The sequence below is a fragment of the Corvus kubaryi genome, unplaced genomic scaffold, assembly GCF_017639235.1.
Source record: "Corvus kubaryi isolate FWS band 111438036 unplaced genomic scaffold, C.kubaryi_AGA036_p1.0 37300, whole genome shotgun sequence".
Lineage (NCBI taxonomy): Eukaryota > Metazoa > Chordata > Aves > Passeriformes > Corvidae > Corvus > Corvus kubaryi.
The window spans coordinates 19,596,260-19,619,635 of NW_024581093.1; the positions used below are offsets into that span (position 1 = coordinate 19,596,260).

The 23,376-nt window shown below is 39.6% G+C and overlaps 1 protein-coding gene and 1 long non-coding RNA gene across 5 annotated transcripts in view; one reads left to right on the forward strand and one right to left on the reverse strand.

The window, feature by feature from the left end:
- Positions 1-21: 21 nt before the first annotated feature.
- LOC121664418 lies at positions 22-23,341 on the reverse strand. 3 transcript variants are annotated; one of them, XR_006016008.1, is made up of 10 exons: positions 22,846-23,049; positions 21,276-21,359; positions 16,292-16,365; positions 12,970-13,233; positions 12,230-12,290; positions 3,487-3,774; positions 3,055-3,142; positions 2,595-2,743; positions 1,232-1,453; positions 22-271 (listed from the first exon to the last, which is right to left on the reverse strand). It is a non-coding gene; the product is annotated as an uncharacterized LOC121664418 (long non-coding RNA). The 3 variants fall into 3 exon arrangements; XR_006016007.1 differs by lacking the exon at positions 16,292-16,365 and having other exon boundaries at positions 12,230-13,233; positions 22,846-23,341; XR_006016009.1 differs by lacking the exons at positions 12,230-12,290; positions 12,970-13,233; positions 16,292-16,365; positions 21,276-21,359; positions 22,846-23,049 and adding an exon at positions 6,022-6,454.
- RHPN2 (rhophilin Rho GTPase binding protein 2) overlaps positions 265-23,376 on the forward strand; it is a 34,560-nt gene continuing 11,448 nt past the window's right edge. Inside the window, exons 1-5 of one of the 2 annotated variants that reach the window (XM_042027717.1) lie at positions 265-527; positions 15,450-15,565; positions 18,732-18,860; positions 21,597-21,672; positions 22,660-22,737. In XM_042027717.1, coding sequence (XP_041883651.1) covers positions 15,537-15,565; positions 18,732-18,860; positions 21,597-21,672; positions 22,660-22,737 — 312 coding nt within the window. In that variant the 5' untranslated portion in view covers positions 265-527; positions 15,450-15,536. Of the gene's footprint in view, positions 528-6,581; positions 6,760-15,449; positions 15,566-18,731; positions 18,861-21,596; positions 21,673-22,659; positions 22,738-23,376 lie in introns of those variants that run through there. The other variant, XM_042027716.1, reaches the window with a different exon arrangement.

A 23,376-nucleotide genomic window follows, 5' to 3' on the forward strand; every position in this document is an offset into this window, starting at 1 on the left:
TAGGAAAAGGGCAGCAACGACTCTGAGAAACAGATTTTATTTAAATCAAGGTGTAAAGCGGACTCCATCCTGAATCAAAATCGAGGGAGTTGTGGATTTCATTGTACTCTTAACCAAATACATGTCAAAATTTGCCTAACCACGTTGTTTTACGAGCTGTTCAAGAAGAATTTGCACAGAAATCAGGGCAGAAGTCAGAGAGTTCAAACCTTCCTTCAAAGAGCTTCACCCCTGAACGCTTTCAGGTATCTCTGTACCTCCTTGGGAAATCCTGTATCGAGAGAGAAACGTTTACTGAATGTATTTTGTACAAAGACCAGTATTCACCAGTAGGACCCAAGTGTTCAAAATTTGGATTTTAATTTCCAGTGTTACCTCTTCCCCCCCCAAAAAACAAACAAAAAAGAAACACTGCAATTTGTGCTGAAGATTCTATCAATCCACAACTTTTGTAAGTATCACCAGTTTCTTTGAAATCCTTGAAAGTAAATCAAAACAGAGTCTTCAGAGATTCCTGCCCTTAACAGGTAAGACTTCTGTATATTTTCTATTTCTGTTCATTTGTATTCATAGAATTGGTTTCTTTCAAAGTGAAACTACTGGAGTTTCATGTGATTTCAGGTTTCCATAGGAAATATTTACACGGTTCCGTGCGAATAGGGAGTACTCTGTTTCATTTAGGTCTAATTCACTTAGAAACGATAGAGTGGAAGCCACAGACACGTATCGATGAGCGTTATCTTTTCTCATCATTACTAAGCACTTAGCTAGAACATACAGTGGCAAAATGAGTTGTTAGTGTGTTTGCTGTTTCTGTTTGTTTAGGGAATAATTGTTCCTGAATAGTCGATACTATGTGACTTTGACTTAACACACCGGTTTAAATAAACCTTTTTTACACAATGTTAACAGAAAATCTTTTGAGCGTTTTGTCTGATGAATTCAAAGAGTTGGGGTAATCAAATACTGAAGCTTTTTTCCCCATTTTTTGCATCCCGGTGGTATTTCCTTCTCCATGGTAAACTCTCTCGTTTACAATTATTAAACCAGGTGACAATTGCTATTTGTTGCTGTTAAGTAAGACAATAACTCCAATGTCTTCTTTTTTAATTGCAATGAAACTAAAATATTAGTAGAACTAAATCGCTTATGTTTAAAATAATTTTTGATAGAAATTTGTCTGGTGAAAAAAACCCCAACAGTCTGCATTTTTTAATGAAAGGTCACATACTTGCCAGTGGATGTAAGGCTGAAATTGAGCCCTAAAGCCATAGGTGGACTTCAGGCTTTTGTTTTCCAATACATAGTTTTCCACATCTGGTTCTGTACTGGTTCATCAAAAAGATCAGGCATAGAAGTGTCTTGCTGTGTCTTTTGTTGTGTTATTTAAAACCACTTCTTCAAATACATTTGTTGCTTAGTTGTAAGTCATGCGAGTCACTGGAACTTCAGACTAAAATTGGTATAATCGATGTATAAAACAAAAAAGCAAAAACTTGATTCATTTAAAGGCTTTTTAAACCACATTAAAGAAAGAAAACAAAAATATAAGTACAGGAAGTATAAAAATCCCATCTTTTTACAAACAAACAACAAAAAGAGACAAACTAATCTCTGCCTTATCTTGCATTCAATGTGAATGTTTCCCTGAATATTCCTCCTGACAACTCAGGGCTGTTGTATCAGTTGACAAAACAGTCACCTGAAGGTCAGCCCCTGGGGCATTGCTTTAGCTTCTCCAAAGTGCTACTTTAATTTTTTAAAGGATTGGAAAAAAAAAGAGATAACACATATTGTTCTTAAATACACAGACTTTCATCTATCGATCTCAGTTAAAGGCAAGGCATTAGCTGGGAAAAGTGGGGATGATTTTGCCCATGTTTCGTCTCAGTTTCCACATAAACTGCAATGTCTTGTTTCCATTGTGATTTCTTAGTAGAATAGGCAACGTGTATTAGTTATTTAATAGTAAATGGGATTTTTTTCAGTGAAGATAATGCTGCAGTTGATACATGCAGTTAATACCGCTAAGGTGAAGAAGCAACAGTGGAGCGCTGCACCTACAGTAAATCATATTGTGGTTATCCAAAGCCCTGATACTGAGTTTGTGTACCATTTGCATATCATTTTACTGTTGCTCAGTAAATTTCTTGGCAAGGAAATCTTCTACACCATCTTGTAAATTTGTGACAGTGTCAAAGCAGATTCACATCACTGCTACTACTGTGCCTCATGCCCTATTTTTGCAATTTGCAATCTTTTTTTTTTTTTTTTTTCTCCCCACAAATACTATTTGGAAAGAGAGTGGGAAAAAAATCGACCTATGATCACCTTTTCTCACTCCTCACCTAGTATTTGCCTACAGTAGGCAGACATTTGCTTCATTAAGAACTGCAATCTTCAGAAATAAAAGACTATACTAACTCAACTGAATCACTGCAGTGAAATTTATTGACATAAAGCAACAGGCTGTCAGGGTTACTGATAAAATCTTTTTGTCTTTCCGATAAGAATCTAGATTTAATATTCAAAGCCACCAACAATAAGAACTGAAATGTGTAGCCATCTGTCAGGTTCAGAATTCAAAAACCTACCTTGAGAAACAGCAGGAGTTGATGCATACTTCTCCCTTCATACAGTATAACTCTAAGGTGCTTTTGCTGGTAAGCCTCTGGGTCTCTCTGGGACAAAAGATGTCTTGTAGGCACCTGCTACCACCATGTAGCCAAAAGGTCTGTAAAATCTGAGATAAGAAACATTGTCTCACCAGAGAGCAGCCAGATTCCTATCTTGGGTATGGAACAGTGCATCAACAAGTACCCCAGCAGGAAATTAAATTCCCAAACTGGGACTATTTCGTAGCGGCCAAAGAGAAGATTATTGATGGGATTTCATATATTCACATAGTTTTTCATATGATGGGGGAGGAGAAGGAGAGGATTAAGAGACTGAGTGGAGTGATACAAACATATGAGAAATATGTACATATATATCATATATATGTGTCTGCAGTAAGGGTGTTCAGATTCTGGTCCCAATTCTTGTCCCTCTTACCTTTAGTATTGTGGGACAAAGAAATGGGACAACTCAAGCTCTGCCAATTTCCAGCATGGTCTTTGTCTAGATGACCTGGCTGCTTTATCTGTGAAAATGCACACAGCCAGTTAGCACCTAGTTTTGCAAAACTAAGAGAGATACTATGCAGAGATAAGAATCATTGCTTTCAGATTCAACACTTCATGCAGAACTGTTTTGCCAAGTAACGGGGCAACTTAAAGGACACAGACACCAATGGAAAGAATGGTCTTATTTTACTATGAATAGTAAGGCAACACAAAAGTAAAATGATACATTTACTAAAACGATAGCAACACACTCGGCTTTAACAACAAGCAAAAATAAGCAAGTAATGCACTTAATCATTACTATGGAAGAAAGAAAATAGTGACTGAGAAAGATACATCACCAAGTGCCTAAATACTTTACCGTCATCCAGAGTCCACAATTGCAATCGCTGGGGAGCCCCACTTCGTGGAGAGGACCTGGAGAATTCTTCCTGGCAATTGGGAAGATCCTACACAGTGTGTCTACCCATAGGTGAAGTCTCCAAAATCGCCCTGAGAGGGAGTCCAGTTTTTATACGTCCAAATCAGCCAGTCAAAGTGACTTGTTTATATTTTTAGTGCAGAAACACCTGGGTCTGATGGCACACTTCCCAACTAGATGGGGCCAGGGCTTGGCCAGGGCCCAGGCATCGGCTTCGGAGGGTTTTCCCTAAAATATCATACAAACAAGCCTCTATTAATGTCAGTTGGGAAAGTTTCTTAAAATGATACATTTCTTGCAAATAACTACACAAAGTTATGTGAAAGTTTCTAAAGAAGCTGGTTTGGTGTTAAACAGCTACCTTAAGTGTCTTGGTCATCTATTTTTAGCTAAGTAATACTGATGGTGTTAGTCACATAGTGCCCAGGATTCATCGTGTAAGTCAGCCCTGGCTTGGGCCTGCTGCTCAGGCCTCAGCACATTAAGAACATATTGATATTCTTTAGATGCAAATTCTTAAGCATTTGATGCTTTCTTACAGATAGTGCATGTCCAGTGCACCAGATCATAGATTTTACTCTCTTGTAATATTAAAGATAAATGTCAAGCAAACATCTGTACCTACACAACCCATTTTCTGAATGCATTAATCTATATTTCTAGCCTGTATATCTCAATCTTTACAATGCAGCAACTAAGCCTTCTGATTCATGCAGTAATCATGAGAAAATTTGCAGTATGAACCCAACTCTATTTAGGGATTCTAATAGCAACCAAAAAGTTAGTGGAGACAAGATGATGAAAAGAGCAGGGACATGGTTTTTTTGAGGGTAATCGAGTTTTGGAATGTTCTAAACTGCAATTTACATTCCAGGGTTAGAGAGCACTCCCACCCAGTCATTACACAGCTGAGCACTACTGAGACCATACAATCGATATGTGCCTTTTGCAAAAAAAGCATCTTCACCATATGCAGACAAAACCTACAGTGACTTAGTTAAGAAATACTCTATCAGTCCTAATGCAGTCATGATGAAACACCGTTTATCCAAGTAAGGGGAAGGCACAGTCTAATCTGGCAGTTGTGAGGGTGCTGGTGACACACCCTGGACACAGACACTAACAATGGGGAGGAAGCATGTTATCTTGGACTCCTGATTTTACCACAGAATCTTACTAGATGTGCTGACTTTGCTTTATTCAAAGAATCCCCCAGCAACGAAGAAAGGCTGCATTTTGTCACCAGCATACATTAGAAATTCTTTGGTATTGTATCATGCAGAAATTCCTGCAAATTTTTATTTTACACATAACCATGATAATCATCATTGTTGTTAATTGAGCCTTTGGCCTGACTACAGGCTCTTAAGACTTTATTTGGAGTAATAGCTGTAGCCTTTCAATGAGATCAGTTTTCACTAAAGCCAGTGACAGCAGTGCAAACTCGAAAGATGGTCACATTAATGTTGTTTTAATTGCCAGATTGTATCAGCACAGCCTGCGCAAGCAAATGACTCATTTATCTTCAAATAGTTTCTATGTATTGCATTGGAATTTTATACTGATTTGCAAAATTTTAATTTTAAAATCCTTTTTGTCAGATAAGTACCTTTTCTAATAGCATAAAATTTAAAACATTTTTACAAACTCAGAAATTGGAGCAAGTTTCCTACTTTCACCTATTTATATTTAATACATATTTTGATACATTCATCCAGTATCATTAGAATTATTGGGGGAAAAAAAGTAGTGAGGTGAGAGTGAGCAAAATCACAGAAAACAACATTCAGTTGATTTCAAGACAGCAAATCTTTGGATCCCAATTTCTGAGTTACTGACTCTAGCATTCTTCCTTCAAAACGTCTAGTAGACACACAGTTTAACCAGCCTGCCCTGTAGAACCCTCTGGAGACCCCAGTATGTTCAAAGAACCGTTTCCTTTAAGGATATATTTCCAAGGATATTTTTTCATTTGGTAAAAAGATGTTCTCTCCTCAGAGTTTTTTGCTTCACACAACTACACTGTAATTCTAAGAAAGCTAAAAAAAGAGAGAGAATAGGCCAGGGGAGGTGGGGAGGAAGGTAAGTTTGGTAAATACCGATAGAAGTATTGCCATCTTTCAATGCTAACTATGCAGCAAGCTCTGTAGGTTAGGCATGGCTAGGAATAGGAACCAATATCGGCAAATTCCTCACACAAGTGTCCAATAGTATTTGTGAAACCGGTTACGCAATGGAGTGTTTCAGACAGGTTGTCTCTCTGCTGCACGAAAAACTGCAGATGTTGAGGTGGGTCCCGTAGCAGTTTCCCGGAACCTTTCACCGAGATACCGCTGCCCTTTTTAGGGGCCCGGGCTCCGGGACCTCTCCCAGGCTCCTGCCCTTACACATATCAGGGTGCGGGCGGCCGGGGCCCCTCAGAGAGCCCAGGGGAGAGCCCAGTGCTGCGAACCGTGCCGGCAGGTCGATACGCACCCCAAAGCCGGTCGCTGCAGCGCGATGTGGCCGTGTGGGCCCTGGGCACCACGACGGTGGTGCTCCTCGCTGCGGGGGGTACCTCCGGGGTTGGGAGCATCCCTCCCAGATGAACGAGCCTGCTTTGAGGGGCAGCCACCCGCGGGGAACCTCGTCTACCCAAGGCGGACCCCAGGGAAAGCTGGTGGCGGCCCTACGGTGCCGTCGCCAGGCTGGGCAGCGCGGGAAGCCGCGGGGAAGCGCCGGGAGGCGAGCGGTGCCTTCGCGGCAGCCAGCCAGACTCCGGCACGCTCCAGTGGAGCACGACCGGAGGGCCGAAAAGGAGCGAGCTGAGCTGCCACCGCGCAGCGAGGCACTGGGCTCCGCTCTCAGTCAGCCACAGCCACCGCCCGTCTCCGAACGAGGAGAGCCTCAGCCGCTCCGCCGGGGCTTTTGCAGGAAGTGGCCCGGGGGTCGCTGCAACGACCTCGACAGGACCACGGGGCGGCGGAGGAGCAGCGCCGTGGGGTGGGGCAGCTCCTCCCCGCCACCACCGGAGGTGGGGCTGGGCGGTGCCGTGGGGCAGTGGCGGCATTTCCTCGGGGTCGCGGCTTCGAGGGGAAGAGCTTGTCTCGCAGGAGCGGTGGAAGGACGGCCGGCCGGCCGGCTCGCTCGCCCGCCCGCCCAGAGATGACAGACGCCCTGCTGTTCCGCGGCTGCCAGGCGGCGGAGCCGGCGGGGGACGGCTACTTTCGGAAGGTGGGAGGCTCGGTGGCTGGCCTGGGGCGGGTGGGCTGCGTGCACAGTGGGCTGTGTGCCCGGGGCAGCGCCTCCCGAGGATGGTTCAGGGCTGGGGGCCCCCCCTCTCCGTCGCTCACGGTCTGCTTTCTCCCGGCGGAGCGTCGTGGGCTCCGTCCCATGGCAGCCCACGGGGATGGGGAGCAGCCTTGGGGGGCGATGGGGCAGGGAGGCGAGATGGGGACCTCGCTCTGACAGAGCGCGGCTGCAGGCGCTGCCCGGCCTGGACTCCGGCGAGGGGATACGCCTTGAGCTGGCGGGGCGCTGCGCGGGGACCCGGGCGGCCCTCCCCTGCTTCTGAGCTGGGCGTCACCCTGAAGGACAGGAGCACTTTTAACTTCACAAAACGAGTCAAATTGCGCTTGTCGGCCTTCTTTTTGCTGCCTTTATTTCCCCCCTGCAGCCACCCGCTCTCTTCCCCGTTTGCTTCTCACTGCGTCTCCTCGCGCGCTCTCTAGTAAATTGCCTTATGTACCTGTAACAAAGTTTACTGGAATAAGGTAACGAAGTTAACAGATTCGTTAGGAAGTTCCTAATGAACACTTGCCCTAATTACTTTTCAGACTGACTGGGCGGCTTATGCCATAACCTGCACCCGAGTTCTTTCTTCACAACAGTAATTATAGTTAAGTATTGCTGTAATGCAGGCAGCCCTGTGGGGTCCTGTGAACTTCACTGGAGGTAAAGGGCAGTAAGTGCTGTTTTCAGAGAGCTTTGATTCGGCCTTCCCTGGCTGTTTTTATGTTCTCAGCACCTGGAACTTTCGTCCATAGGTTTCAAGTCGGGGTGTAGGTACACGGGGGTTTTGGTGTAGATTCTGGATCCAGAACCATGAAACGTCTAGTCTGTGGAGGGGGGGAAAAAAAGCTGCATACATCAGGTTGTTGCTGCCCGCCTTTGCACAAAAATAGCCCCATTACACACTTCAGCAGCCACCTGGATGACATGGTAGGGAGGCACGTATGCTTTGCTTTGTTGCCATCTTTACAGGCTGTTTGATTTTTTTGCCGTAGTATTTATCAAATTCATAAGCTTGCAGGGAGCTTAAACAACACCATTGCCCTTTAGCAGAGGAACTGTTTCTAGCTGAAAAGAGCCAAGCTTTACCTGTGCCAGCCATGCTGCAAGGAATCACTACCACCTTGTACATAACTAGACAGACTGAAACAAAACTTTGCCCAAATCTTGTCTGGCTTCTTCATTTGAGTAATTCTACTGTAATATTTGGTGAGTAAATTACTTTTTTCTTAGTAGTCTGTAGCAGCTAATCATACAATGTGGCCAAGTTGTAGTTACTTAGTTTTCATAGCTATGTTTTCTACACTGTAGGAAGCTCATAGGCTGCCTTGAGGCATGTTAGTAAAAAAGTTGACTTTTCATGAACTTAAGTTAAATAAATCAACTTTTCCACCTATTTGTTTTTACTGATAAGGGCTAACTGAAGTTTAGTAGCCAAGTTGTGCCTCAGGTCGTAAGAGTAGTGAATCTCCTACACTCAGAGTTGCTAAAGGACTGAGTTATTTAAGTTAAGTTATTGTATGTTACAGTTAAGGTCACTGAAACAGTGTTAGATCAATGTAAAGCCTATAGGACAGGAATGAAGTTTTTCTCATATATGAAAATACTGTAAGATCAATTTAATATCTAATGATGAGCATCTTTCCTATTGCTTACTGCTTTAAGACATAAGTAATGAAAATGTGGGAATCTGATAAAATCTGAGTGAGCTAAGTGCTGCAGTGAAACGTTCTTTCCTCTGTTCCCTCAGATCTTGGAAAGGTTCAACCAGCTCCTAAGTGTCTTTAATAATGTTATGAACTTCAGATTAGGCTTGATGCTCAGAGCCTTCGGTCCCTAAAAATAAGCAGGAAACCAGCATACCTTGTTATACATTAGTTGAATGGTCTCAAAGGTCAGAGCTTTAATTCTGACTTAGAAGTTCCGGGTGAAGGGGGAAGGAAAAACAGAACACCAAAAAAACCTCACTGAAACAATCCCACTCCTGGAATCTTTAACAGGTACAAGCTGTGAACCCAAGGAGATGCTTTAAATGCAGTATATGCATGTCCCTGTGAATGGTATACTTGGTGATTTCACGTGACTGAAATGAGTGATGGAGCTTTTGGTGGGTGTCCATGGGTCTTTCCCCCTTCCTCTCTGAGTTACCTTGGTATTGCTTTCTCCTTCCTTTTTAAATCACACTATTTGTTTTCCCGAAAGGATTTCAGGGTTGGTTTACCCCTTTTGTTGGTGCAGAATCACATCAATTTCCAAGGATATTCCTTGTGTTTTTAGGTCAAAAGATGCTTACTTAATTTTTTTTTTTTTATTCTGTAAGTTGTGGAGCAAGGTGAAAACGCTTGCTTTGCATCGGTCCTGCTCAAACATGGCTTCCAAGCACTATGTACACAATGAGGTTGCCTTAGACTCTTGATGTTTTCTTTTGATGAATGGATTACTATGGGAAGTGGGCTCAAAGTCTGTATTGCTCTGTTGTGTATTATGCTTTTTTGAAGTTTTAAATACAGCATACCAGAAAGCAGCCCTCAGTATCCCCAAGATGCAGTATGTAAAACAACTTATTTACTTAATTTTTGTTCAGTGCCTTTCTTCTTTTTTAACATAGGGAGGGAGCCCCATAAAACTGTGACTGGCTAAAAATAGGGACACAGATGCACAGTCGTGTTTCCTCCTCTGACTTCCATTGTCACACTAAAAAGTGACTCTGCCATGTGAGTCTGAGATGTGATAGGTGCCAGAAACTGAAGTCTACTTGCACCCTTTCTCAGATTTACCCTCCCCATTCCCTTCCAGTGATGTCACAGCTGCTCCAGAGAGACCTTTTCCTCTTTCCCTTACCTTGTCTTTTTCCATTATCTCCTTTTTCCCCATGGCAAAGACCTATCATTTATATATGCAAAATTAAATTTTTCCTTAAACCTGAAAGATGCTTTGAGCTGGCTCAATCCTTGTGTGTCTTTTGTTGGTGGTTTTCCTTTTTTGATCATCTAATTTAAAGGAAATTTACCTGTGCCACACAGGGTATGTATAACTCTGTCACTGTTGCCCCTATTCACTTCCTCTTATATCTCCCCTCCAAAACAACCCTCTTCAGCTGTTTGATGAACTGCAACCAAACTTGTGAGAAGAATTTTACTTTTAAAAGCAGAACAGACAACAAGAAGAAATATCCTTGCTGGTGTCCTGAAGAGGATATGGCAAAATGGAAGAAGCACCTTACTTTCCATCAAAAAGAAGATGGAGCTTCTGCATGGAACTTTTTAAGTTCTGGGAAGATAATGTACCAGGAACTGGTTCTGCTACTGCTCTGTTTATCTTGGCTTAGTTTAGTGTACATTGCCAGGGCAAACTGTACCTGTTCTCCTGGATGGTGTGAGTCCTCTTGGACCATCACCCTCATATCTGGACCTACTCTGTATGGAGTTTCACATTATTTCAGTTACTGATCTGTGAATCAACCATGCATATCCCACACATCCATCCAAATTTTGCCCCAGTCTTTCTTCCCTATGAAAATAATGACAAAACTAATGATAAGAGCAAAGAACAATTTGTTTTAAAAGTAGAGCAAAGCATTTAGACAGGAAGGATTTTTTCAACAGACCAGTAGTAATTAAAGCAGGTCTGTTGTCACGTGCAGCTTTGCTTACATGAGATGCTTCTCCCAACCATGGTTATTTTTTACACGTGCTATGGTTGGTTCTGTGATGTCTTTCAGGGTTTTTTTAGTTACCTTAGAATTTTTGTGAGAGAAACAGCTTTCTTTCTTTTTTCAAGCTCCTCTCCCCTTCTATTTTCTTCTTTTTTTTTTTTTTAAACAGCACACCACCACCCCACTTAATCAGTAAGCTTTTGCAAAGTAAATATCCCCGAGACACATCAGCATGCAGAAGTCAGGATATTTATAATACAGTATTCATCCAGTCACAGGATCCAATGCTTGTGTGATGACCTATTAGTAGGGCTATGCCTGCCTTGTTTTTTGGGGGCGTTTTTTGTTGGGGTTTTTTTTTTTTTTTCTTGTTTGGTTTTTTGGTGGATAGGAGCCGAGCAAGGAAGAGATACCTAGCAAGTTCTTTCTGCTCTATTTTTCCCACCTTGACTTACTGCTTTGTCACACCTTACACTGGCCATAACTTTTCAAATTTCTCTCATCAGTCAGAAAGTTGCAATAAATGGTAAGAAAAAGCCATAGTTAAATTTTCCAAGGTTACCATTTCTGCAGCTCTCTAGGTATTGGCTGGCTCAGCATGAAGCATCCTAGCTTCAATTTGGTTGTTCTGGATAGCAGTCCACTGTGCTACACAGACGCAGAAGCAGTAGGACAGCTAGCTTAATGAATCCTTAGATTCTGATCAGTTGAACAACAATGCATATTTTCTCTTTTTTAAAGCTTTGCTTCCATCTGTGAGGCTAGATACTTATCATATAGACCAAGCTGATTCAGAAAGAAAGACTGTATATTAGTCCCCTGTGTCAGGGAAGAAGGCTAAAAGCAGAAGCAAGCAGTTCCATAAATGAAGCACCAGACTGAAAATGATAGGTATGGTAACTAGCTCATGAATCAGCACTTCCCTAATTAGCTCTGCATGTCCTTCCCCTCTTTTTGGGCTTTTTTCTGCAGGGCTTCCCCCCACCTGTTGTTAATGTATCAGTTTACCAACCTGCCACACCTGTCCTTCCACTGAGGTTTAGCTCATGGGGTTCTTTTAAAGTCATTAGTAGCCAGGCAACCGTCAACATTAGCATTGACACAGGAATATTTATTTGGCTATTTGTTCTCTTTCCACTTGTCTTGCAGGACAGAAACAACATAGCAATGATTCATAACCCTTGTCATCCCATATTCACACACATATACAAATTCATAAAACCTAAAACAGAAAGTAGGCCTTCATGTGAAACTAAGAATCATCTGAAACTTGGTTAGTCAAGAGACAGATGTCTCTGATGAAATATGAATGTTGATTTTGCTTAGTGAGTGGAGTTCATGTAGGAAATGCATCTTTGGAGTTCAATACAATTAGTTCTCTAACTTTATATTACTCTCTGGGCCAGGCACTTAGAACTATAAAACACTTGTTCATGGCACAAGTAGACCAGGCTCTGGAAGACTGGTTCTTCCCCACCTCTTTTCTTAAAACAAAAACCAACAACAACAACCAAATCCCTCAGATAAACCTTGTACTTCTGAAAGATCTACAGTATATAGCTAAATTTTCAAAATTGAACTAGTGGTAACATGCAAAAAGAAGCACTAATTGTAGTACTGGAAGAAAGTAAGGAAATGACGATTTAGCAGGACTTGGGATCAGTTCTAGAAATGCTGGTGTGAAATACGCTGTTTGCTGCAATTGCTATTAGAGCAGTTCCATACATACTTGTTATTTAAACATACATGTTTACATACCTGGAGGATATGGCCAGTTGTGTACACTGTTGGGCTTGACAAGCAGCACAGGCTTCACTGGCTGGAAAGGAATGTTTTCCTTTAAGTAAGGAGGCACACCCAGTTTCAACTCTGTGTCACCTTCAGACAGTGTGGCTCATCTTAAAAGTTCAAACCAATACTTTGTAAATCATATTTATGTTAATTTCAAATACTTACTGCTATTACTCATTGCTTGGCAAACAGTCATGATTTTTGCGTTCATCATGACTGATTATCTGATGTGAGCCATGTAGAAATGCTGTTTGGGAAAGCAATCTTGTACATGGAGGAAGATGAAACTAAGCACTTGTTTGGACCTGTTTGCTAAATAACTTTAGTATGCAGAATTTGTGCTTCACGCAGAGGGGTATCTTTCCCAGATGGTGTATTTCTTGTGGGGTTTTTTCACATATTGGTCATTTTTGCTGCCTTCTACACAGACTTCTACCCATCAGTTTTATGGCAGCTTGATTACGATAAAGAGTTTAAACCTGCAAATGAACACAAACTAGCTGAGTGTCCTCATCCCCTGTGCAGGAGATGTAAAAAGCAACATTTTCCAAAAAGTGAAATATTAATTTCTTCTAGGCCTTGTGAAGTTAATGGGAGGCATATGCTTGCAACAGGTGAGCATATCCTGAAAACAGACTCCTCTATCCATAAGAAGCCTTTTATCAAAATTGCTGCACTTGCAGGCACACTGGAGGTTATACAGATACCTTGGTCTGTCAGTGCCTTGTCCTCTTAGGGCCCAGGGTTGGTTTTCCTTCCGACAGAGATTAGTGCCTGGGGACCTGAAGTGCAGGGAAACGTCTCTTATGCTTTTTCTCTTTGCAGAGAGTTTCAGATCACTGCTGTTTCGTACTCATTGTTCAGTGGGAGCTTGATCAAAAGTTCATTAAAATGAACAAATCACTTCTATGAGCTTCATGGGCTTGGGAATGAGGCAGTGGATCTTCTGGAAAAATTTTCCAGAAGCGAAGCTGTAAAAGAAGTATTTGAATGATGTCATCAAACATGTTTGGCACACAGAAAGGGAAGGGAGTTTTGGGATGAAGCTGCAGCTTTACAGAAAAATAATGAAGGGCAAGGCAAGGATACATTTTAGAAGGATGCTTGAACTAAGTGGTCAAGAAAGAAGGTGGAAGGAAATACCTGTGCATGAATATGGAGATGACAGGTCTGAGATGAGAATTAAATACTCAAAGTGAATGCAAGGAAGAGGAAATAATTGGTGAGGTTCAAATGAAAAATGTCACAGATAGAATGGAAGAAGATGAGGCTTTGAATAGCAGTAGTAAAAAAGACTATACAACACAAAATGAAGGAGAAGCAAAGTGGGAAAGAACAGGTGCATCCCAGAAAAAGAACCAGACTAAGAGCAGAAAGCAACTTGTGGCTACAAGACCATGTTATGCACTAAAGTGTGCCTTGCTTATGTGTATAATTGTGTGTAAAGGAGCGTAAAGTATTTGGTAGTTAAAGGACTACTTCTAATCTGATGTGAATGAATGAGTTTGTGTGTGTTCTCTTGAGTAAAAAGTTCATCTTCTATGTGTCGAGCTTGCTGTGAGCGCTTTCTCAATGAAGAGAACTGTAGGCTTGTGCTGTGGGTGGTATTTCAATGCAGTAATTCAGTGTGGTGTGTTTTTTCAAGTTATGTGCTTCTGAGGATGTTTGCACAAGGTTCCTGTCATTTTACCTATTTATTACAAACTTTTCAAACTACATATGTAAAATTAACAGTATTGGGTCATGTGCCTTCTCAGTTGAACTAGTGTAATCTGGTTTGATGAGCGCATTTCTCTGTTGTCAAGTCAACTGGCTCTCACTTGACAACAAAAATAAGAACTGAGCTTCGTGATTAGAATTTCATGTTCTATTTAAATACTTGCTTTTGTTTAGCTGATATGTCATTGCTTCACCCCTCATAATTAGAGCTTGTCGATAGACTTTTAAATGCTCTTATATCAAAATCAATTTTTTCTAGTCAAAACTAAGAGGGAGAGGTCCAAAATAGCTCATAATTTAGTGGCTGGAATAGTTGAAAGAAGACTTGGGGAGGTCTGAGCCTCCTTCTTGTGTAGCATACAATCCAGCAGGACTCTGATAAGCTTTGTAATGATACCCAGTGAGGCCACTCAAAAGGACATTCTTCATTTAAGGGTAAGCCTTAAAACAGTGGTTTTATTTGCTTCAGAATTAGTCTTAAGATTCAAAGGCGTTTGATACCTTTTAAAAAAGGGGTGGCAGGGGCAAAGAATAAAGGTGTGGAAGGGAAATTTCTAATGTATTTTAAAAAGGTGTTAAAATTGTGTTTCCCTTAAACAAACAAAAAGGACAAGCATGCAGTCCTATTCATCTGTATCAGTTTTAGCTTTTCAATGCTCACCAGAATACAATGGCTCAGTCCTGCTCAAACACAGGTTTCAGTAGTTTGAGTCTTTTACTTGTGTAAGGTATGCACATATACGGGAGCATTCTTGTGAATTCCGGATTTCACACTTTACTTTTTAAGAGCTTAATTTGATAAGAGTCTGAAGGTGTAATCATCTTACCCTGTTAAGCTCTATTTAGGTAAATTTGAGATGTAAAGAGATGAACCCAGGGAAGGAGGGATAGGAATTGTACTGAAAGTCTGAGCTACCAGAACGAAAGATCAGAGATCCTTTGAAAGGTTCCTAAAACTGGGAGCAGATTTTTGAGGCCCAAACTTTGAGCACCAAAGTCTATTTTGGACAGAGTTGTATTTCAAGGCTGTATATATCCCAGTATGGAACTCTGATACTTTGCAAGGGTTAAGCAGAAGCTTTGATGGGAGTTGCTGTCTTTCCAGATACTGTTTTCATAAAATCCTAGAAATTTAATAACATTCTGACAAATTTGGTTGCATTTGCAAAATATCTTGAAAATATTTTTAGGGGAGAAGAGACTGGCTCACATGTGTACTTAAGATTTAAAACAAGTATTTTCTGTCTGGATTTTAATGTTAAAATGTACTGTGGTCATGGTTTCTTTTGGTTTTAATGACCAAGTTTGAGACGAGAAATACTGTCATTGATGTCAGATCATCACTGATGTCAATGTAGCTAATCTGGATTCATACAGAACGTATGCCATTAAAGTTCATTTAAATTCAGTGTTAGTCCCTCTTAAGTTTCTTCCAACAGCAACAAAAAACTTGTTTTCTTAATTCTAGGGATGTAATCCTCTTGCCGAAACTGGACGAAGCAAACTGCAAAATCAAAGAGCTGTTCTAAACCAACAGATCTTAAGAGCAGTGAGAATGAGAGCTGGTGCTGAAAATCTTTTAAGGTATAGATCATGCTTTCTTAATTCTCTTGCCCAAGCAAGAATTGGTTAATTTTCTTTTAATTTTGTAGGAGTCTCTTAGCTGTTGTGTTTTCTCCCTTTTCCCCCCAAACATGCTGCCTCTATTAATGTAGAATGATTTGTGAATCTCCCTGAATTTTTTCAAGCTATAGCTCTATAGAGTCATTACTTTCTCTCAAGTGCACTTTCAGTACTGCTATGTTGCAGTAAATGAGCTGAATGTTAGCCTTTCTTAGGTTGCTCTCTTTGTTCAGCTTTATTGCTTGTGATAATGGCAAGTGAACCCTGCTGAATATTGCAATGAGTTCCTTTTACTCCTCAAATCAAATAAAGGTATTGCCACTATGCTCTTGGATTTTCCAAAGATCCTTTAGTTCTGTGCTGCATAGTAGGAAGGACTGTCAGTTGTCTTCTTTATTCCATGTAGTAGTAATGATAGAGGAATAGCAGGGTGGCACACATGTAATTTGAGCTGGGTTACCACCAGTTGCTACCAAATTCTTCTATGGTTTGGCATAACTGGAAGTGATTTTGGTCTTCATCTATTACATTTTTTTAGGATATGTTTTCATATGTCGCTGTCCCCATAGGCATAGCCTTATGTTGACCCTGTCTTAAGGCTGTTACATCCCGTGATTAACTGCTTGGCAAACAGTCTGTAGCTTTCCAATCTTACACAGAAGAACTGAAAACTATCCCAGTGCTCACCTGCAGTAGTGTAGGTTTCCTGTAGTGTCTGTTTCTCTGCAACTGAAGCAACAATGGGTCTTCAAAAACAAAACCTAGTAAATATACTTAAAGAAGTGAAAATGCTTGGATAAATTCAATTTTCTTAAACTTGCCAATAATCAACAGGTTGCCCATTGTCTGTTACCTGCTGTTATCTTCACTCTTGCAAGAGATGTGACAGGTTGAAAACTTTGGTAATTTTAGCCTCTGTGGCTGACTTAAGTTTGCTTTGTTTTCTGGTAATTGACTTGGAATTTTACTACCTTTTGTATGGTTAACAATATTATTATATCTGTTTTTGAAATGGAATGCTTCATTCAGTTAATGTTTCTGCTTGTCTATTCAGGAGTGTTTTGGAAGGGCTAAAGAGATGAGTAATAGCTCATGTGAAAACTGGTAGCATTTCACCTAAATATCCTAAAGTTCAGTTTCTGGTGCCAGTATTTCTGCTGAAATACTGAAGCTGCTATTTACAGGAGTGGGAACTAAATCTACTTAAAAGTAGAGGAACGGACTTATTTTTAAGATTTTAGAAATCTAAAATGAATTTACACCTGTCAGACTATTAAAACTTGCTAGTTCTTTGAAAGAAGCAATTTTAAAAGTAACCTGATGACTAGTTGTATTTACAGTCTCATAAGGAAAAACATAAACAAGCTTTATGTTTGCAGATTCTATTTGAATTTCATCAAGTTCTAAGAGAAACTGAAACCAATTGCTGTCCACAAGGAGCCTCCTGCAGTAGGACTTGAGAAAAAACCTGGAAATGCGGGTTTCTTTACTTTTGGCTGAAAGCAAGCACTAGGCTTGAAGCACATGGTCCATATAGGGCAAAGACTTTTGTCCTTAGAATTTCTAAAAGTCACCCTCTCCTTTTCATTGTCTTTTTGTTCTGAGAGTTCTGAGTTAAAATTAAATTCAGAGTAGAGTTATACGGATCTCAACAATATCACATTGTCCCTTTTGCCTGGTTGTCACAAAAAAGTATGTGTACAGTGTAAAAAAACATGAAAAGGTAATCAAATTAACTCTAATTGAAATGGATGTTCATAGCAATAGAGCCAATAGAGAAGTCAATCTGGATGGAACTTTGGGGTTTCTGAAAAAGATAATAGAATCCCTCCTGTGGAGGATGGTAAGCTAGACCAAACATGGAGCCTTAATATATCATAATTAAAGTGCTTGTAGCATCAAAACTTGCCCATTTATCTCTGTGGTGCTGCCTTTTTCAAGGAAGATCCACTCCACCATATGTTTGTATCCAGTTGGACTTATGAAGGCAACAGATGTTAACATTGCCTAATTTAAGCAATCCAAGGTATTCAATAAAGTACAGCATAGAAAATTCAGAGACAACTAATTTAGAATATAAAAAACAAACTTAGAATTTTAGTCTTGGAATAATTAGTTCTTCACCAAGGTGCTCCATAAAACTGGAGAACTGCTCCAAGCGGAGCCTAGATTTATGATGTGGTTGTTCATAAATATTCATGAGGGTGACTTTTGTCTTAAAATAAAGGTAAATGCAAAATGCTGCAAATTTAAGTTCGTTATTGTCTTAAGATTTGGACTCTAATATAAGGGTACAATATCTTAAGCATGGATACCTTTTATCTTAAACTCATACCTGTGGATTTATAGATACAGATTATTTAAGTATCTTGAAAAGAGTAATATTCTAATGAAATTGTCAGTATGGAGAATCAGGTTAGAAATTGTGATATAAATACACAAGTCATCACACAGAAATGCTCAGGGGGTGTTAAATACCAACATCCATTGTGCTAGCAGTTCAAAGTGTTGCCATTTAAATACATAAATGGCAAATAAAACAAGCAAACCAAATCATATTTACATCCCAGAAAATCAAATTATAGAGAAAGTTGTCTTGTATTAAAAAGATGTGGTTGAAAGATATTTCTTTCTGTAATAACTTTTGGGATAAAGTTATTTTATTTCATTCTTAAGATCAGAAGTCTCAACAGATCTTTACTCAATTTATAAGGTGGGGAAGTCTCTTGAAAAATGTCTCCTGACTTCTCCCACCTCCACCCACCTATCTTCTTTTGGGGGGGGGGGGGAATCACATAATCTGAAAATAGGGTAGTGATTCTGTTTAGGATGCTTTAGTTTTGTTGATTAATGTATCTGAAAAAAGCTTAACCCTTAATCTTACATGGAAAATTTGGCATATAGAAAATCTTCTGTGGCTGCATGCTATTATCTGGAAACTATCCCAGGCACTCTCTTGACAGAAAAACCTAATAAATTCTGAAACATGAGGTCTGGTATCATCTCTTAAGGAGATAAAAAAATCTTAAAAATGCTGAGAATGCTTGCATTGAAGGTTGAAGGGGGGGTCAACCAAGCTTGTAGAAAACCTTTTCCTCAGCAATAAAAAATTGATATGTCTCTGCAGAGCAACCACCAACAACAAAGTACGAGAGCAGGTACTACTGGAATTGAGTTTTGTAAACTCAGACCTGCAGATCTTAAAGGAAGAATTGGAAGGACTTAATATCTCAGTAGAAGTTTATCAAAATGCAGAGTAAGTATAAAGCTAAGTTATTCAATTATTAACAGATCTTCTGTTTACCCTTCAAAATTGTTTCTAGGTGAGTGTGAATGTTGGACGCGAATCGTGTGAAAGAACAGAGGGCTTGATAGGAAGAGCACAGATTTGATGGTAGATTTTGTTGCCTAAGGGTTAGTCTGCTTATTTGTCCTTCTCTTGGGAAATGTATGTACCACTAATCCTTGGATATGAAGTTCCTTTGAAGAGAAGAATATAGTGAGAATTGAAAGCTCTTGAGGCTATGCTGCAAACACTTGTCACTTAGAATTTCCAGTACTGGAATGGCTAATTGGCTCAGTGCATTCTGGAGTGAACGAACTTAGTGATATAGTAATATTTCTTTTCAAATGTGGTGCATACAACAGTCCTCCCTAGCTGGAGAACAGAAACACAATACTGATTTGATATTCAGAGCAGATTAGGTAATCTTGAATGTGTGCCCTTCAGTGACAGAAAACCACAAATTCCGTGGCTAAAGCAGAGGAATTTCTAGTAGATGAAGTTGGATTTTTCCTAAGATATTTTTCTCCACTTTGAAGAGCACACTAATTTTTAAATTGCAATGGATTATCCTTCAAAGGTAAAACTTCAAAGTTAAGGAGTATTCATTGCCTGCATACTGAAATAATTTCTGTGACAGTTATACGTCTTGTTGCTCCTAAACCAAAATATTTTCTTTTTAACTAACAGCTACTCAAGGTACAAATTGAAATGCTTCATGTGATGGGGGTATAGTTTTGGGTCCCTCTTAGCACTGTTCTCAGTTATTTGTTAAACTTCGTGGTGGATTACAAGGAATTCTTAATGTTGAAGGATGAAGCACATTTCCAGAGAGGTAACTTCCAACTGAATGCTGACTTAATGCAAAACATCTACGTTGTAGTTTTCTCTAACAGAAACTTTTGATAAACTTCGTACCCTCCCACCTCCATGGCAAACTTTGACAACTGTTTGATGCAAAAATGTTTTGGGGTTTTTTGGTTGAGGTTTGTTTTTGACTTTTGGGGTTTTTTTGAGATTTGAGGTTTTTGTTCAAGATTTTACTGGTCTTCATGGATGCATGTGAGCACAGAGAGCAGTTACGGAAATGAGAGCAGGGCTCCACAAGTACTATTTCTTCTTCTAGCTACAGACTATTAAAAATATTTGGATTCTCATTGAAGGATGAGCAGTAGGTCAGGCCCCAAGGCAGGCAGAAGCCTTGAGGCTGGACAGCAGTATGCTTGTTATTTTCTCCTGATCCTACTTGCCCAGTCTGTTTTGAATGGAGTTTTTCCTTTCTTATGCTTTTCATTCTAAGCTCTAAATGCTTTTTATGTTTCATCAGCTAAAATAATTAATTTACTCATAACTGCTCTCCAACCTTTAACAGCAAGTAGCTATTAATACTTGCTCTCTGACTATTGTGCATACAGTTGTCAACAGGAGGTCACACCCATGGTTTACTGGATTAACCTGTATTGTGTTAAAACAGTCTGAAGGGCTGGCCTTCCCGGTACTTGCACACATCTCAGCTGGATTGAGAAGCATGATGCTATTTCTACTCAGTTCTGGAAATTCAGGATCACTTCCCTAACTGTTCAATACACCCATGACATTGGCTGCATGAGTGTGACACCTTAGCTATGGAAAAAAATTAAATTTACTTTCTTTAAGTGACCAGTGCTGATATCTACAAGGACTGTGGGTGGTACTAGAATTGATTACATCAGTAAGTTAGGGTTTCTTTTCCATGTGTCTCACTTCCTTTTTGAGGAAAAAGTCTTGATATAATCTGTAGTGGAAGTGTTGAGGTTTCTTCTAAAAGCCTCATCAAAAATCAGATCATTTGCACTACTTGAAGTGGTGTTTTGGCTCTGTATGCTGGAAGTCCTTTTCAAGCTAGCAGAGCCACTTTCTGGATTATGAAAGACTCTTCCTCTGCTTAGGAAGTTGCATTCCTACTGCCACCCTGTTAAGATGGAATAAGAAAGCTGGTTTTGCTAATGAGACCATAAATGAATGGGGGATTTTGTAGTTGGGAATGGAATGCTCTAAACAATGATTAGACAGTCAAAAAGTTGTTTTCAGGAAAAATTAAAATATTATATAAACCTTATAATTACTTAAAACTGATCTGTTAAATCTACACAACAAACTATATATCTGGAAGCAATTCTGTTCTTTTTTTAAGTCAGTTCTCATCCTTATTGCTCTTTGATATATTCTAGAGGTTGACTTGTCTAGAGGCTACCACCTAGCATTGTCTAGAAACTAAGTAGTTTTTGGACTTCGTACTCCTAGACCTTTCGGTATACTTTGGCCCTGCTTCTCCCTTTGTTACATACATCACTACATGTGAAACCATTGGTAGCACGTAAAATACTGATTATAACTACTGATACTTACCGTGGCTCTTACTGTGGCATATCTCCTAGCAGCTGTGGAGCTAAATTGCAGTGAGCCAGCCTTTGAGAGTCTCCTTTTCCTTGCCTGGAGGAAAAATAGGCTTAAATGAAAAAAAAACGCAGGCAAGGAGCTTTCTTCACTCTTCTTGAGAAGTCACAGGCCATTAGGCAGATTTTCTTGTGCAATAGGGAATTGTTACAAACTATATACTTTTCCCTTTACCCCATCAGTGTACAAACTTACTGTCGTCAAATAAAACAAAAGTAACTATAACAGACAAGCAGAAAAAAAATTCTGAATATTTTTGCTTTTTTTCCATAGAGAGACTTTCAGTATTCCCTTGGTACCTCTTGGCCTGAAGGAAACCAAAGATGTAGACTTTTCACTCCCCCTCAAGGTAAATTTTACATATACGTTTCAGAATGAAGAGTTAACAGAGCTAACTTCCATTTCAGATTTGTTTAAAGAAACAGAAGTAATTTAGGTACAAATTATTTTTTGTTTTGCCCTAAAATCAAGATCATGCTATGTTAAAAATTAACTACCAATTATTTGGGTCATTGCTCCTATCTAATCAGGACAAGGAGTCCGAAAATATTGTAAGAAATTCCCCTTTGGAGACAGAGTTAAACCAAAGAGAATAAAAATTCCTTCCGTGGTTTTGTTTCTAATAAGAGTATTGATTACTGATACAAGTGTGAAAGGAAGTAGTAATGAAGGTTTTACTCAGCATAATGTAGTGATACATCAACTTGCACTAACCAGGGTAGCTCAGTTGGGAAGCAGTGTTGAGCACTTGTTTGTTGGCTAATACACTTTGCTGGCTATTTGAGCCATTGTCTGTATTTTTTGAACTACTGTGTATTGTGCAATATAGATTTTTATCTCACAGTAAACCATCTTGTATTACTGTAGCATTTGTCTCTATTTTTACTTCTGTGGGTTAAATTCCATGGTCAGATCATGGTACCACTTCATGTCATTGCAGCTTTGTTATTTTAAGTGGAATTGTCCCAGTATAGCTTACAAGAATTTGGCAGTCTCTTTCTGTTAACAAGTTTTTATGGTCACTTGATCCCCTTGTCATTTTAAATAACAGGGTCCCTTTCAAAGTGGTGTTATTTTAAAACCCACTGGAGCTGATGTAGGAGATGTTTGGTTCCTTTACATCACAGTGAAATTTCTTGTCTAAGATACCAAATCAAATTATTAATTCTACTGTCTTTTTGTAGTCTCGTTGCTAAATGTTACTGTACTATTGACTGGAAGGGAGTAGACACTGTTAAAATCACAACTGAATCAATTTTGTACCGTTTACAACTGCAGAAAAATAGTTTAGGCTAGTTTTAGATACTCCAATTTTTTATCTTTTTTTCTCTTCTAGGACTTTATTCTGGAACATTATAGTGAAGACAGTTCTGAGTATGAAGATGAAATAGCAGATCTCATGGATCTGAGACAAGTAAGTTCAAGTATGGTGTACTATGAGGTCTTTTAATATACAGTTTTAAATAACATTTGTATGGAATCAAAATATGATATTATCACTTAGGGCTTACTATGCTCTTACCGACTTCATTTCTGTGACATGGTACATGAATCTCCATTGTTCAAAAGCTTTATAATCTGAGTAAAGAAAAAGTGAAGAAACAGATGAGGTTATGCAAAATGATTGAGCTATTGACACAACTTTGTAAATCTTGTTGATCCAAAGCTTGTCTTACCTTACTACATTTTATTTTAAAGTATTTTAAATTTAGCAGGAAGAATGTTGAAGTGGATTAACCTGGCAAAATATTGTTTGTTTCCTGTATTATGCTAGAAACATAAGCCTTCTCTGTAGCCTTCATAATTAAATAAAGACTGTAGGTATTCTAATTTTGAGACTTGCCAAACAGCTTCTGTTTGCTTTTTTAAAGGTTACGTGCTACTTGTGTGCAGCTGAAAAACTTTTTGGCATGAATCCATATGGCTTTAAGCTTACTGTTCTCACATTGCACACATTTCTATAATATGCAGAAGTTCAAAGGAAGCAGAGCTTTATCTTTGGGATTTTGGTATTCATCCTGTAACTCAACAGTATGCACTTAATTTTAATCTA